The sequence below is a fragment of the Piliocolobus tephrosceles genome, chromosome 8 (assembly GCF_002776525.5).
Source record: "Piliocolobus tephrosceles isolate RC106 chromosome 8, ASM277652v3, whole genome shotgun sequence".
Classification (NCBI taxonomy): domain Eukaryota; kingdom Metazoa; phylum Chordata; class Mammalia; order Primates; family Cercopithecidae; genus Piliocolobus; species Piliocolobus tephrosceles.
The window spans coordinates 2,952,339-2,968,284 of NC_045441.1; the positions used below are offsets into that span (position 1 = coordinate 2,952,339).

The following is a 15,946-nucleotide window of genomic DNA, read 5'->3' on the forward strand; positions in this document are numbered from 1 at the left end:
ACACATGAGAACGGTGTGGGGGAGACCGCCCTGTGACTCAGTTATCTCCCCCCACATCCCTCCCGCGACACATAAGAACAGTGGGGGAAACCGCCCTGTGATTCAGTTATCTCCCCCCACATTCCTCTCGCACCACGTGGGGATTAGGGGAGCTACAATTCAAGATGAGATTTGGGTGGAGACCCAGTCAAACCCTATCAGGTATCAGAGCTAAGAAATCTTTGGCTGTCTCAAATTCACAAGATTTTCTCCTGTATTTTCTTTTAGTAACTTCATAACTTTTGGTTCAGGATTGAGCAGGATTTTTGTTTATTGTACAAGATTTTAATTCTTTATTTCCCCCATGAACACCCAGTTGTTCCCAGAACCATTTGTGGAAGAGACTGTCCTTTCTACACTAAATTGCCTTCGTATATTTTTCAAAAATTAGTTGTGTTTATATGCCTGTTTCTGGACTCTGTTCTGTTTCGTTGGTCTGTCTGTCTTGCAGACCAGTACTGCCCTGTTGTGATTACTACGGTTTTAACATAGTTGGTAAAATTAGGTAGCCCCTCCTTTTTCATTGTCAATGTTGTTTATTCTAGGTCCATTACATCTCCATATGAATTTTAGAATCAGCTTGCCAGTTTGTACAAAGAAGCCTGTGGGATTTTGACTGAGGTTGCTCGATTCTGTGGATTAATTTGGGGGAGAAGTGCGTTCCCAACACCCAGCGTCTCCCGGCCTGTGGACAAGGCACGTCTGTCTCGCTGTGTGGAGGTTGCCCTGGATCTCTGTCCACGGTGCTCCGAGCTTGTCACATGCAGATTTTTCTTGGCCTGTTCCATTTCATCTCTATGTGTTTCATGGTGTTGGAAGCTTTTGTAAGTGATATTTTCCAGATGACTTTCTGGTGCTGATTTCTAGTTTAATTCCATCATGATCCTATAACATAGTTAGAATTATGAAATTCCTAAATAGACTGAGCCTTCTTTCACGGTTTAGCATGAGGTCGTCTTGGTACATGGTTCAGATGCTCCTGAAAAGACTGGACCTTCTGCTCTTAGAGTCGAAGCGTTTATCCAGGTGAAATAGGTCAAACTGGCTGATCACGTGGTCCTTCTCCTCCTGATTTTTTGCCCGTTGTTCTATCAGCTACTGAGAGAGTGATGTTGAAGTCTCCGATTGTCATTGTGGACCCGTCTGTTTCTCTGGCCAGTTTGGTTTCATTTGTTTTGCAGCTCTTTTATTAGTACACACGTGTTTAGGATGATTATTTTCCCTTGATTAATGGATCTCTTTATTATTGTAAGTTACCTTCTTGGTCATAGTATGTGCTCTGAAATTTACTATTTCCAGTATTAGTAGCGTCTCTGGCTTTCTCTTGCTGGTTTTCTTAGTGATGGCGTGTTATGCCTTTTTGCATCTTTGTATTTAAAGTTATTTATTGTCGGCAGTGTCTAACTGGGTGTTGCTTTTTAATCCAGCATGAGTGTCTGCTTTTTAATTGTGGTTAGGCTACTTACATCTAATGTGATTATTGATATGATTTGTTTTGATCTTGTCATTTTACTATTTTCTGCTTGTCTGTCTCTTCTTCATTCCCTTCTTCCTGTTTTTTTCTTTTTTCCTTTTACCTTTTTTCGGTCTACTTTGCTGTTGTTCTGATTTTGTTTTATTTCCTTTCTTGGCATACAGTATAATCACCTTATAGCCGCCATGTTGGTTTTTCTCCTCCAGCCTTTATACTGTTGTCATACATTTTATTTATTCTATATATTAAATCCCCAATATATTTTCATTAGTTTTGTTTAATCCATTAATCGCTTTAAAACGTTAATAATTTAAATTTTTTAAACAGATATGAATATAAGAAAGCTCTCCTACATGCAGTTGCTGTTCCAGCCCTCCTGGTTCTCCGTGCAGGTCCGGGTTTATTTGCCCCTCCCCGCCCTCATCCTCCTTTGCCTGCAGGCCTTCCCTGCAGTTTCTGTAGAGCAGTTCAGCTGACGATGAATTCTTTCAGCTTTCATGTCTGATCCGAAGGCACCTTTATTTGCTTTTGTTTTTGGAGATGCTTTCACCGTTCTAAGGTGGTGGTTTTCATTTCTATTGGCATTTCAGAGATTTCTCTCTCCTCTCTTCTCCGTTGCGCTTTTTCTCATGAGAACCCTGCCTTGTGCCTCCGTAGGTGCTGCCTCTGCCTTTAAGGTGGTTTTCCATGCTGTGGTCCTGAGCAGGCTCGTCCCGATGTGCTCTGGGGCTGCCAGCGTCTGGTTTCCTGGGCCTGTGTTCCTTGTGCTGCCTCATGTCTGTTGAGCTTCCTGCATCTGTAGCTTTATACTTTCCATTGAATTTGGAACTTTCTGACAGTATTTGACCCGTCGTTTCCTCTGCCTTCTTTCCTCTGGGGACTCTCATTCATGTATTTTTTTTTTTTTTTTTTTTTTTTTTTGAGGCGGAGTCTTGCTCTGTCGCCCGGACTGGAGTGCAGTGGCCGGATCTCAGCTCACTGCAAGCTTCGCCTCCCGGGTTTATGCCATTCTCCTGCCTCAGCCTCCGGGGGGGCCGCGACTACCGGCGCCCGCCACCTCCCCCCGCTAGTTTTTGTATTTTTAGTAGAGGCGGGGTTTCCCCGTGTTAGCCAGGATGGTCTCGATCTCCTGACCTTGTGATCCGCCCGTCTCGGCCTCCCAAAGTGCTGGGATGACAGGCTTGAGCCATCGCGCCCGGCTCATTCATGTATTTTATGCCTCATGAAGCCGTCCCACAGCTCAGTGATTCTCATTTTTCAGAAATCTTTTCCTCTCTGTGTTTGTTTGCTTATTTATTTATTTTTGACATAGGGCCTCACTGTGTCACCCAGGCTGGAGTGCACTGGGGTGATCTTGGCTCATTGCAGCCTCCACCCCCCGGGTTCAAGCAATTCTTATGCCTCAGCCTCCTGAGGAACCGAAACTACAGGGGTGCACCACCATGCCTGGCTATTTTTTGAATTTTTAGTACAGAAGGGGTTACGCCATGTTGGCCAGGCTGCTTTTGAACTGCTGGCCTCAAGCGATCCAGCTGCCCTGGCCTCCCAAAGTGCTGGGATTGTAGATGTGAGCCACTGTGCCCGCCTCTGTGTTTTGTTTTTGATAGTTTCTGTTGCTGTGCCCTGACACGGATTCTGTTCTGTCATTAATCCCATCCAGTGGGTTTATCTGAGACGTTGTAGTTTCCACTTCTACATGTGTCTCTTCCATGTCTGAACTGTTCCATTTTTCCGATAGCTTTAACAACTCTCTTAATGTCCCTGTTTGCCATTGTTGCTGTCTGTGCAACACTGTGTCTTGCTAGTTATTCGTTGATGGGTTAATCTCTTCATTATAGGCCATGTTTTCCTGCTGCTTTAAATGTCTGGTAATCCTTGATTGGATGGCAGGCATTGTGAATTTTAGCTTGTGGTGTTCTAGACATCTTTGCATTTGTATAAATCTTCTTGATCTTTTTTCAGAGATGCAGTTAGGTTTCTTGGCAAGAATTGGGTTTCCTCGGGTCTTGATATTGTGGTGTGTTGGAGCACTTTGGAGCAGCTCTCAGGCTGGAATAGCTGTCCCCACTCCTGTCTCCACTCCTGTTCCCCATCCTGTCCCCACTCCTGGCCCCGCTCCTGGCCCCACTCCTGGCCCTGCTCCTGGCCCTGCTCCTGTCCTCACTCCTGTACCCCCTCCTGTCCCCACTCCTGTTCCCCCTCCTGTCCTCACTCCTGTACCCCCTCCTGTCCCCACTCCTGTTCCCCCTCCTGTCCTCGCTCCTGTCCTCTCTCCTGCCCTCACTCCTGTCCCCGCTCCTGTCCCCGCTCCTGGCCCTGTGCGGTGCTGAGTAATCTTTCCATCACTATGGGCCTCGACAGACTTTTTGATTTTTAAACCACATGAATATGTTTTTCATTCAAAATATTAGATCTGGAAATGAAGACAAAACTAGACAGCTTCTTACAGTGAACTACAACTGGCCCCATTCCGGTTGCGGCCATGAAGGTTTGTTTTGCGTTCTTTTCCCACTGTGGAGAAGGGAACTCACCGTGGTCACCCCGAAGCCTGCTTTTGTTTCTTATCTGAATTGTGCCTCTGTGGTCCCCCATCATCAGCTCCTTCTACACCCTGCAGTCGAAGTCCTTTCCTGTCTTGTCCTCATTTCTGAAGATGTCCTGAGGTCGCTTTCCTGTCCCTCAGTGTCCCCTGCACTCCGCCGTGACATCACCCTCTGGGAGTGGCTGACGGACACACTGACTCCCAGGCGTCCTGCCTCGGGCTGGTTCCCTCTGTGCTTCCAGCCAAGGTGTGGTCGACGGAGACTTTCTCCGCACAGGCTCCCCCAGCTGAGCGGGGGCCACCACGGACGGGATCCCCCATCCTGTACTTGTGTCCCTTTCCAATTTTCTCTTGATGGTATCGCTGGACTCGGAGAGCTTCACAGACATGTATTTAAAAATGAAGCTGTATAGCTGGATCGCCTAACCTTTCGCTTCCTTGTCACCCAGAGGACAGGACTTCCCCAGCATGGCTGGCCACGGACGCCTGGTCACCGTCGTGCTGTCTTTGCAGGTTGAAGGTTGAGGAGCTGGAGGGCGAGCGGAGTCGGCTGGAGGAGGAAAAGAGGATGCTGGAGGCACAGCTGGAGCGGCGCGTGCTGCAGGTGAGGGCGGGGCAGCCTCTGGGGGCAGCACCGCCTGGGGCCTCGCATTTCTCTGTGCAACGTGAATGTCCGTGGTTCCTGCCGCCACAGAACACCTGTTTTCCGGCTCGTCTGTCTGAACTCTCCGGGCTCTCCTTCCTCCCATGTGCACCACCTTGCCTGGCAGGGAGGCCGTGCCGCTGAGAGGCCTGCACTGGCCGCCGCCAGGGTCCTCTCCGCCCTGCGCCACCCACACGCCTGGTATCAGTGAAGTGGGCTCTGGGCGGGTTTGCACTGTGCCCACCCGGGGTCTGCCGTGGCGAGGCTGGACTGCTGTTTGTGTTCTCTTAATTGTTCTTTCTCTTTGGTTTTCATCCTCCTGTCTGAGTTGCTGCATGGCAGGAAGCCCTCAGGTTTGAGGTTACTGGGTTTTTGGACAGGCCATTGATTTTATCTTGGCACCTATTGGAGGCAGATCAAATCTATTTTTTATGACCAGTTCCTGGCGATGGGAGGAGTGACATCTGTGGTGACGAGCGGCTCCGAGCCGCGCTGGCCTGTCCTCAACCTAGGACCTGTCATCTTGTTTTAATTGGGCTGTGCTGTCCAGGGAGGGGTCACGGAGCTGCTGCCCACCCACCAGAGGCTTCGCGTCAGAGCTGCTGAACGTCTTTCTGGGTGTTGGGCCGAGCAGAGCCTGAACCTTGCTCCTTGATGCCCATGTTGCCTGCTGAGGGGGGGTCAGGCATCTCCGCAGGCACCACTTACGGCTTTCCTGCTCCCGCTTCCAGCCCTTTCCCCAGGGCACCCTCAGCGGCCAGCCCTTGGAGCTGGTTGAGGCGTGAACAAGGCGAGGGGTGTGGGTGAGTGCTGTACCAGCACCTGGCGAACACCTGGTGGGGCCTGGCCACCGTCCTCGTCTCGTGCAGAAACAATGTATGCTCGGGAGCTCACTAGTGGAGCACTCCTCTGTGGGAGATGCCAAGGGCTGTCATGCACCACAGGGTTGGCATGAGGAATGGGGCTGGCAGTGTCACCTGTGACCCTCCCCTGAGCTCTGCCAGGGCCTTGGAGGGGTGGGGGCTCTGCCCCCCAGCATGTCCTGCAGCTGCTCAGAACTGAGGTGTGGTGTTGGCCACCCAGAGCATGGGTGCCACAGTGTGGCCAGCGTGGCCATTTGGGGAGAGGACAGGACTGGGCCTGGTGAAGCAGATGTTTATCTGCTCGAGCCGTGATGTGACCTCGAGCCTAGCCCAGGATTCAGGAGCTGTTCCTCCTGGGTCAGGGCAACAGGGATGACTGTGTCTGGCTAGCGTGGGAGAAATAAGTGCAGAGCAGTGAGGTGGGGGGGCCACTGGGGTTTGGCCTGTGGAGTGTTGGGAACTTCTAGCCAGCCCTCCAGCTGCTGCCACCTCTGACACCGCCTACAATTTCAACCTTAGTTGGGGGTGTCCAGGGTGGCCCTGGGGAAGGTGAGGCCTCACAGGCCCTGTGGTGGCTCAGGCTGCCCCTGGCTCTGGACACCCAGGGCTGTGCAACTGAAGGAAATAATGTAAATAGGGGTCCATTTCCAAGATAAAGTGCCTTGAACCGGCTTAGGTCAGCAAACTACGGAAGAAACAGGATGTACCAGGCCCCTGCTTGGATCACCGATGCCTGTTTGTCGGCCTCCCCTTCCCCCCATCCCCCACACCCACCTTACTTGCCCTCATCCAAACCAAAGAAGTTTAGTCTAAGATGAAAGTTTACTAGTCTGCAAAATAGTTCGTTTTGTCTGTTCTTATCGGCCTGCCCAGCCACTTAGATTGTAAGTCAAATACCTGAAGAGACCCTGAGCTGACTAGGATTGCATTGCATTGTGGGCTGCAACAAAATGCAACAAGACAACCCTAAAAAAAAAAAAAAAAAAAAAAAAAAACCTACAGCCCCTGCCCAACAACCAATAGGCGATGTCCAGGAAGACTGTGACCCCCGCCCCCCACATAGTGCTCAGCCTGTGAGGAACCGGGGGAGGGGCCTGTGCACTAGGGGATAAGTGGCTTGTGACCATGCTGGGTGTGCCTGCCCACCTGACACCCGGTCCTGCAAGACCATTGAAAGTCTCTCTTTTGACCGGGCGCGGTGGCTCACACCTGTAATCCCAGCACTTTGGGAGGCCGAGGCTGGCGGATCAGCTGAGGTCAGGAGTTCAAGGCCAGCCTAGCCAACATGGTGAAACCCTGCCTCTACTAAAAATGCAAAACTTAGCTGGGCGTGGTGGTGGGCACCTCTAGTTCGAGGCAGATTGCAGTGAGCCAAGATTGCGCCACTGCACTCCAGCCTGGGCAACAGAGCGAGGCCCCAGGAGCTGACTGCCGCCCCCGTACCCCCTGTGCGATGCCCTCCCGTCTCCCTGCTCCCACTCCCTCTGGAAGCCTCAAGTCGGGCCGCTTCAAGAAAGATTGATTAAAATCAGCTGCAGTCTGACTTAATTGGGAACATATGCTTGGAGAGGGGCTTGACTAGTTAAAACTTTTTGTAATTAGTTCACAGCTGGTTGGCGAGGAAAGAGAATTCCAGTTACCCCTTAGAGCTGGGCGCGAATGCCGCTGCCCTCCCGCGGTGCTGGGGCCAGGAAACCGGGGCTGGTAGGGCTGTCATTGGGCACTGCTGTGGCACTGGGCACTGGCCTTTCTGGATCTACTTGTGAGCCCAGAGCTGTCCACACACTCATTAGGGCCAACTGTCTGCTCCCTTGTGTCACTGAAGGGGCTGGAAGTGGGTGGGTGGGGCCTCGTGGGCGGCGGGGCCTCCCATCCAGTGGTGGGGGTGGGAGAGCTTGGGCGCCCACCAATGGTGGCTGGCCGGGCTGCTGGCGCCCCCTCTAGAGATGGGGAAAGTGAGGCCCCCAGGGAGCCTGCGTATGAAGGAGGAGCTCAGACGCTCCGTGTTGGGGAGGCAGAATGAGGCTTGAACGTGTTGCAGTGTTCTCAGGTGAAGACAGAAATCGGGCAGACCCCATGAACTCCAGATCTGGCGGCAGAGGGACCCTGTGGCGATTGGTGCAGCTGCAGGAGTCGGGTCAGGTGGGCGGCACAGTCCCTCACCCCACCTGCAGCCAGAGCCTCCCGCCCCACTCCTGTCCCCACCCCCTGAGTATGCTCTGTGCTTTTCTATTGGCCTAGAACCAAGGAGCTGGGGCCCCAGCACTTTGTCCTCTTCTGGCTCCCGGCTACCCTCTGATGTCCCACCTCACGGTGGGGACACTGGGCCTTGCCGGCTTGGACCCCACAGCCTGGGGTGGGCCAAGGCTTTGCCTCCCACCGGCTGCGGCCTGGCCTCGGCGTGCTCCCCAGGATGTGGAGGGCATGGGCCTTTCCCGCAGGCTGTCTCTGGAGATCTCAGGTGATGGCTCCTGGAGGGCCCTGCACATACCTGGTGAACCAGGCCTGTGTGGCCATTTCTGTTATCCATCATAATACCGTCATCCTCGCCTCTGAGACACGTGCACGTTTCCCACATCTGTGGTTCTGATGGGCCACAGCCCCGGATGGAGGGCACCGAGCTGGGGCGGGACACATGGTGAGGCTGGTGGGGGCTCACAGGCCGCCCTGGGTAGAGAGGGCCACGTCCAGTGGAGGCCGCACTGGGCAGGACACCAGCCTTCTGGCTGGGTGGGCGCATCTCCACCTGACAGTCCCACCCGACAGCCACCGGCTTCTGTGCAGCGTGGGCCAGCACCCATGCCCCATGGGGCCCCCGTGTCACCCAATAGTGATGGGAGCAGCATTCAGACTCAGCCCTGTTGGGTTTTTTCAGCATTTGATTCTGAACATTTAAAGATTCATTGTGACGCTGAGAGAAGTCTGCAGCGAGCGCCTGTTCACCCACCACCAGAGCTCCACCGTGGACGCCCCGCTGCGGGGCCTCCTGACACCGCCTTATCCCTCGCCCAGCCGCCGCGCCGCTTCATTCTTCTGACGCGCTTTAAGTAAATTGCAGACATCTGCACACTTCCTCTAAATGCCTCCGTGTGCGTGTAATTAAGTAGAATTCATCTTTGGGTCCTGAAGCCCGTGCTGCAGCCGTTCCTCAGTGTGGCCTCATCACGGTGCTTGTTTGGGCAGGTTGGTGGTCAGGGCTGGTGCAGCCCCCCAGGGCGGCTCCCTCCCCACCCTCCCTGCCTACTCCTCCCTGGCGGGGGCCTGGGTGGGTGGGGTCTGTGGCTGGGGCTAATCTCAGTGCCCCAAGTGCTGCTCAGGAAAGAGACCAGTCAAGAGACCCCGCGATGTTTAAAATCAGTGCATCTGTTTTGGGAAGGAGTGGGTAGAAGAGTGCTGGGTTCCCGGTGCACAGAGGCTGGAAGCACACAGAGACCGTTCTGCTCCCGTCTGCACCAGCAGGCAGGCGGTGCAGTCCCTCACATCCCTGGTCGGTGTCCCTGGGACCAGGACGGGGCGGGCCCGTCACCCCTTCTCACCCCCTCCCTGAGATGCCATCCCTGTGGCCCCCAGACCCCTGGAATTCTGAAGCCCCCAACCCTGCAGCTGCCCTGGGACAGGGCTGCGTCCCCTCCTGGAGCCACAGCTGCCCGCTTTGTGCCGGCGTCCGTGCTCAGGTGTGGTGGGCTGGGGTGGTGTCCCTGTTCCTGTCCCGGGGCCTCCCAACAGGTGCTCTGAGCCAGTCTCCTCAGGTCTAGCCTCTCCCGCTTGCTGGGCTCCTCCTAGTGATGCGTGTGGCTCATCCGTGGGACCTTTGTTCTGTGTTCGGCTCTTTCTCCTGAAACTTCTACCGTGCTGGAGAGAGTGTGGCTTCTGGACCAGGAAGACAGGCCTGGTGTTAATGTGGCGGCCTCGGGAAATGCTCCTCTCTGAGCCCTGAGGGCCTCCTGTGTGAGGCAAGAGAGTTAAACTTTTCCTGGGAGGCAGGATCATGAGAGGGCAGACTCCGTGCCCTCAAGCCCAGCCCTCCCATGTGTGAGATGCCTTCATGCACCTCCTCTGTGCCAGGCGCTGCTCTAAGCCAGGGCACAGCAGGGGCCAAGCAGCCACAGCCCTGATGTTCCTGGGTCCATGTTCTGCAGGAGTCATATAGTGAGCTGATGGTTCAGGTGGATGAGGTGCTTCCCGTCCGTGAGAGGAAGCAGGTCATTGGCACAGGGCCCCAGGGACCCACGTTAGGTCCTGGTGGGGACCAAGGGCTCCTGGTTTCCTCCCATGCTCAGGGAAGGACAGGAGAAGCACCCACACCGGACCGGGCTGCCAGGGAGGCTGTCAGCCACAGTCCTCGGAGCAGCGTCCGAGTGTTTCCTGTGACCACGCTCATTTCCTTTCTGCGAGATCTCACTGCTCCACGGATTCCCGGCAGCCGATGCCATGTGTGAGAAACCAGGAATGTTCCAGCCACGAGGGCTGAAGTTGGCCATGAAGTCGGACTTCTGTTTTAATCTGAGCTTCCTGGCAACCTAAGGAGAAGGGAAAGTGTGGTCACTTACGTAATTCCTGTCATGGGAGTTTGCAGACTAAGCACAAGATTCTACAAGAAATGTCTCCAATGGGGGCTTGGCCATGGTGCTGTCACTGATGGAAAAGTGGCTTTGTTTCACCACACAGACCAGCAAGTCCACTGCTCTATACCTCCCCAGAAGAACCAAAAGCAGGGACTCATGGATACGGGCACCCGCGTTCATAGCAGCCTCGCCCACGGTAGCCCAGAGGTGATCTCACCCAGCGTCTGTGGACAGACTCGTGGATGGACACAGTGTGGTCCTTCCATACAGCGGAGTACCCAGCAGCCTGGAGAAGGAGGGGCGTCCCGACACCTGCCGCAGCACGGATGGACCTGTGGACACTGGGCTGGGTGAAACCGGCCAGTCCCAGAACACAGGCTATGTGATTCCGCCTGCATGAGGCCCCTCGAGTCATCAGATCAGAGAGACAGGAGGTGGAGAGGCTGGTGCCGGGGGCTGGGGCTGGGGCAGGGGCATGGAGAGTGTTGATGATGTGGGTGTTAGTCTGGAGGGGTGCGGAAGCTCTGGAGATGGACTGTGGTGGTGGCCGCACGGCGCTGGGAGTGTGCTGAATGCCAGGGAGCTGTGCACTTAGAATGGTGATGGCAGTCAGCTTCCTGTCACGTGCATTTCACCACAGTGAGACCCAACAGGCAGCTTGTTAGGAGTGAGCCACACCCCAGATGGGAGGGGTAGAGCGCTCCGAGTGGCTACTCCGACGCTGCCCTCACACGGCCTCGGTCCTTCGGTCACTCCTGCCCTCCTCAGGCCCTTCATCCACCAGCTGGTCCTGCACCTGCTGCCTGAGCCCTTGAGGCCTCCTGCCAGCTCTGGCCGAGCCTCAGGCAGGGTGGTTTAGGCACCGGCTGTTGTTTGTGCTCTGTAGTGGGGAGATTGGGATAGCGGAGACTGCCCAGGACTCCTGCTCCTCCGCCAGTCTGGCAGGGACCCAGTTCACTCCCGTGGCAGGCCAGGGGGAGCAGTCTCCTGGGTGAAGCCCACGTGCCTTGGAAGGAGGAGGAGGACCTGTGGTTGCAGCCGGACCAGGACACCACCGCTTCCCCCTCCTCCTCCTCCCAGGAAGGATGGGCTTCGTGCCCAGGGTGGGTGGCCAGCGGGTGCCCCGTGCACTGACCACACTGCCGTGGCGGGAGCTCGGGGAGATGGCTGGTCTGCAGATGGGGCAGGCGTTGGGCTGTGAGCTGAACGAGGGGCATGGGTGGTGGAGCCAGGACCCCCCCCCCCACCGCGGTGCTCACTGGGCTCTCCCTGCTCATCCCCCCTTGCCCACGTGTGCTGCTCCCCCCATGCTGAGTTTTGCCAAGGGCCCCACCGGAGCACCCTCCTCCTGTGGCCTGCAGCCGCTCACAGGGGCAGCAGAGGGTGGCGAAGGGCCTGGGTGCAGGGGTGGAGGTGAGAGCTGCAGCTGGAGGTGGACATGGAGGGGCTCAGAGCCAGGCCTCAGCCTAGGTCACTGTTGTCCAACCCTTCCTGGCAATTGGGGTTTTTATCTCTTCCCTCCAAATTGTTTACAAGCTCCTCTCAGCAGATCACCTTCTGAAGGACTCGGGTGGAAGTCAGTGGGTGATTACCAGCACCGGGTAATTGGCTGTGCCGAGAGTCCTTCATCTGCTGATGAGGCCCGAGGTCAAGGGAGCTTTAATGAGGGCGTGCGGGCCTCGAGGTGGTGCGGGACGTGCAGGAGGGTGGCAGAGCCGCCGGTGGACGGACGGATAGACGGATGGTGTGAGTGAGTGTGCCCGAGCTCTCGCTCCCCTATCACATGGTGACCATCCTCGCCTCTGGGTGACATGAGACTGAGGTCGGGGTTCTGGGGACTGGCCCAGAGTCACACAGTAGTGGCTGATGGAACTGGGACCCAACTCGGGCTCTGCCAGACCCCCGCGTCTGCTGCCTGGGCAGGCATGGGCATAGGCACCTGGCCTGCAAGCCCTTGTCCTGTGTGTAGAGATTGCCCAGTGGTCTCTGCTGTCCCCCTAGGTAGAGACGTGCCCAGGGACCCGCCGCTGAGCACCTCGATCTCCTCCAGCCTGTCCCTGCTGCTGCCACTTGGACTGAAGCCATGTCTTGCACTTGGGGTAGAAAACCAAACTCAGAGGCGGAATCTGGGGGGTCCAGGCTCACCCAAAGCTGATATCCCTGAGCATGCCTGCAGCTTCTGCGGGGCCTCCTCTGGGAAGCAAGGGCCATGGCCCTGTCTGCAAGTGCCCTGCATGGAGTGCCAGTCCCCGCGGTTCTTGGACATGGCACAATGGAGGTGTCCCCAAGCAGCTGCTGCTGTAGGCACTGCGTCCAAGGGACTGACGTCCTTTTGGTTCCCGGGTGTATCTGCAGGGGAACGGATGAGAACAGCTTTTCAGAGAAGGGAAGCACGGGGCCCTGCTGGTGCCTGTGGGGCTTGAGGGGAGGTGGAAAGTGGCTGCGGCTCTCCGGAGGCCCCTCCCTGCTGCCCCCACTCGGCAGGACTCTGGGGAAGGGGAGGCACTTTGCTTCTCTCACGAGGAACGGGGTTTGCACCTGGAGCCTGCCCATGGCTGGTTTGCCAGATGCCCCTCAGTTCTCAGGGACGTCTTGGGAAGGACTTGGGTCCTCAGACAGGATTGGAGATCAAGGGACCCAGAGCCGGGCGCATGTGGCGGAGGGAGGAGAGCCACGTCTCTGGTTTCATCCCGTGGGTCCCCCTGGGCGATGCTCGCGTGCCCGGCAGAGCTCCTTTCAGCCTGAGACCATGTGCACGTCCGTTAACCCGCCTGACCTTTCCATGGAGTTGGTAGGTCACTGTAGTCACCACTCTACAGACAGCCAGTCAAGGCTCAGAGAGTAAGCTAGTGTGTTTGCACATGCTCTGGACCGCAGAGTGCCAGCTCCAGGGGCTGTGCCCCGGATTCCTCTTAGGAAAGCCGCCCTGGAGCCTCAAGAAGCAGGGCCCGGGCGCGTTGCCCCGGCTGGGCTGGTCCCTTGCTGGCAGGTCCAGGGAAGCCCCGCATGGCGTCCTGGGGCGGCAGCTGTCTGTCCTTCATTCTGGATCCCGTGTGTGTGTCGGGCCCAGCCCCTCCTGTGTTGTACAGGTGTCCGGCCTGGGTCTCCCTCTGGAGCTGTGCGTCTCGTCTCTGTTCAGGGACTGCTCCAGGCAGGTGGGGGCAGATGGTAGCCTTGCTGGCTGCCGTCAGGACCATCTCCTCCTCACCACAGGCACAGCCCCTGGAGGCCAGGAGTTTAGCCCAGGGTGATCTGGTGTCATCCCTGGCCAGATTAGGAAGGGGATGCTATCCCCGCCCCGCTGAACAGTGGAGACTATCACGTGCCATCCTCCCTGGCCACTACAGGCCACCCGCCCCTTCCCTGCCACGGAATCAGAGGCTGTTATCAGGGGTGTCATGGGAGGAGTCCCTGACCCTTGCTGGAACCAGGACAGGCATGACCCCTCCCAGCTCCCTCCTCCCCTGGCCCTGCAGGGTCTTGGGCCAGGAAGGCCAGCCCCGGAGCTGTGTGGTGGCCTCAGCGCCATCTCCTGGGTGCCAGTGTTTTGGCTCCACTGATTCGGCCGATGTGCTGGTTCACAGGGGGTGTCCCGCTGAGGAAAGCTGTGGCCCCTCCCTCAGGCCCTCCCTCGCTTAGCCTCTGGGCAGGGCCCTGAACGGAGGCTGTGCAGCACGCAGCCATGGGGAGTGGAGGGGGTTGTGGGTGGCGTTCGCTGGGGCCCACGGCGCAGCTGTGGTGGGCTCACTCGCAGGCTGGCTTTGCTGTGGACGCCTTGGCTGTGGAGCGTTTCCATTCCTGGTGAAGCCTGGCCGTGGGGCATGTGCTGGAGGGGCCTCCGGGGGCTCCGCCTTGTGACCCTGGGCCACTCCCTCTCCTCCCCCTGCAGCTGCTGCAGACGAGGCCCGGGACACCCACTCCCCATGGTGGAGCGCTCAGCTCTGCAGAAAGGCAGCTCCCAGGGTCCTGTCCTACCCCCATCGTCCCACTGCTCGTGGGCACTGGTCACGAGCAGCAGCGTGGCCTCTGTCCTCAGGCCTCAGTTTCTCCCTCTGCTCCAGTCTGCCCTCTCCCTTCTGTGTGCCTCTGCCTGTTCGGGAGCCGCTTTCCTGGAAGAGGTGGGACACGGCCCCGCAGGCCCCTAAGCGACAGGTGTGTACAGGCGCATCCAGCCCCTCAGCCCTCCTGCTGGCCCTGCTCAAGTTGCCCAAGGTCAGGCCGCTGTGGAGGGCAGGACTGGGAGGTGCGACCTGGGCTTGTTGCAGAGGCAGGTCCCACAACCCAGCCGTGAGCGGCGGGCAAGGCCACAGGCAGGAGATGGGAAGGCTGGGCCTCTGGCTCTGCCCTGCCCCGGCCCAGCAGGCACAGCCCAAGCTGCCTCACTCTCCTCCCCGAGCCATTTCCTTCAGTCAGGAGAGGTATTGATTGAGTTTTGAGGCCGGGTGATCTATAAATATGCATGAGGACTGGCAGTTATTTGACTGTGTTTTCCATTCCCCTGTTGTCGCTGCTTCCTTCCAGCGCTTTCTCTGCTCTCAGCATGCGCGTCAGACACAGGGCGACAGGCGCCTCCCTCCCCGAGTGTGTCCTGGGCCTTGCTGGAGGCAGCTTCCTCTCTGGCAGGGACCTTGAGGGTAGGGCCCCTCAGAAACCACTTCCTTTGCCCGGGGCAGCCAAGGGCCCATGGTGCCCGGCCCCTGCACGCACCAGGGCGTGGGCTCCTGGCTTTCCTGCCCTCTGCTCCGGGTCTTATGAGCATTTCGGCCGGAAGGAAGGTCCTTAAGGTGAAACTCACCACACTCAAACCCTCACAGGTGGGAAACCGAGGCCCAGAGAGGATGGAGACCTGCTGGCAAGTTAGGGACAGAACTCTTAGTGGGAACGTAGATTGAGCCAACGCCAGCCACCACCCAGCCTCTTCCTCCAGGACTTGGGCTGCAGACAGTCCCCTGAACACAGAAGGAAACAGGCAGTCGAGGCCGAGGCCTCCTGGGGGCACAGGTGTGGGCTTGCAAGGCAGCCCTGGAGCACCCGCACCCTCTCTGGGCCTTGTCTCTCCCCGTGCAGACCCCTCCAAGACGGCTGTGTTTGAAGGTGGGGCCCTGTCATCTCCAGAACCCTAGGCCCAGCCTGGAGGGGAGCTTGGGGAGACAGTAGGCCTGCAAGTGACCGGGGATCTGCCCTGCCTGTCCCAGCATTCTCCTGCCGCACCCACCAGCCGGCTCTTCTGTTTCACTGCGCTGGTTAACGGCACCAGAGCGCCTGCTCGCTCTGCAAGTGGAAGATTTTTGTTGAGTGGATGATTGCACCATCGCATCCAAGGAAGGCTCCAAACTTTTCCTTTTGAGATTCTCGTCAGCATCTCAACAGTTTTCTCAGCTGTGAATCAAACAAGGCAACAAATTTTAGCAGAAGATTATAGCCATTTTTCCCCTTTCTTCCTGGAAGCTGTCATCTAACAGCCGATTCCAGCAAGGTTGCTCGATCTCCCATCTGCTTGAGTTGAGTGGTGCCAGCCCCCGACGGTGCTCCTGCTTGCTGGCACGCACAGTGCTCAGCGCCCTAGGTGGGTGGGGTGCACGGGGCTGGGGGCAGCCCTGGAGGGGCTTCTCCCCATGCCTGGAGCCTCACACAGACCTCCTGGGCTGGCAGCTGGCAGTGGGTTCTGTGAGCAGGAGGTGTCCTGCCAGAATACACAGAGGGCAGGGGTGGCCCTGAGCACATGGACAGATGGGGCCTGGGAGGAAGTGATCTTGCCTCCCGGGCTGCAGAGCCCACCCCACATCCTCACCCACCCCACATCCTCACCCACCCCACATC

The 15,946-nt window shown here is 57.2% G+C and overlaps 1 protein-coding gene across 14 annotated transcripts in view; it reads left to right on the forward strand.

Moving 5' to 3' along the window:
• MAD1L1 (mitotic arrest deficient 1 like 1) overlaps window positions 1-15,946 on the forward strand; it is a 416,677-nt gene that overhangs the window by 272,106 nt on the left and 128,625 nt on the right. For all 14 annotated transcript variants that reach the window (XM_026447217.1, XM_026447216.1, XM_026447218.1 and 11 more), the window contains one exon: window positions 4,569-4,659. In XM_026447217.1, coding sequence (XP_026303002.1) covers window positions 4,569-4,659 — 91 coding nt within the window. The remainder of the gene's footprint in view (window positions 1-4,568; window positions 4,660-15,946) is intronic.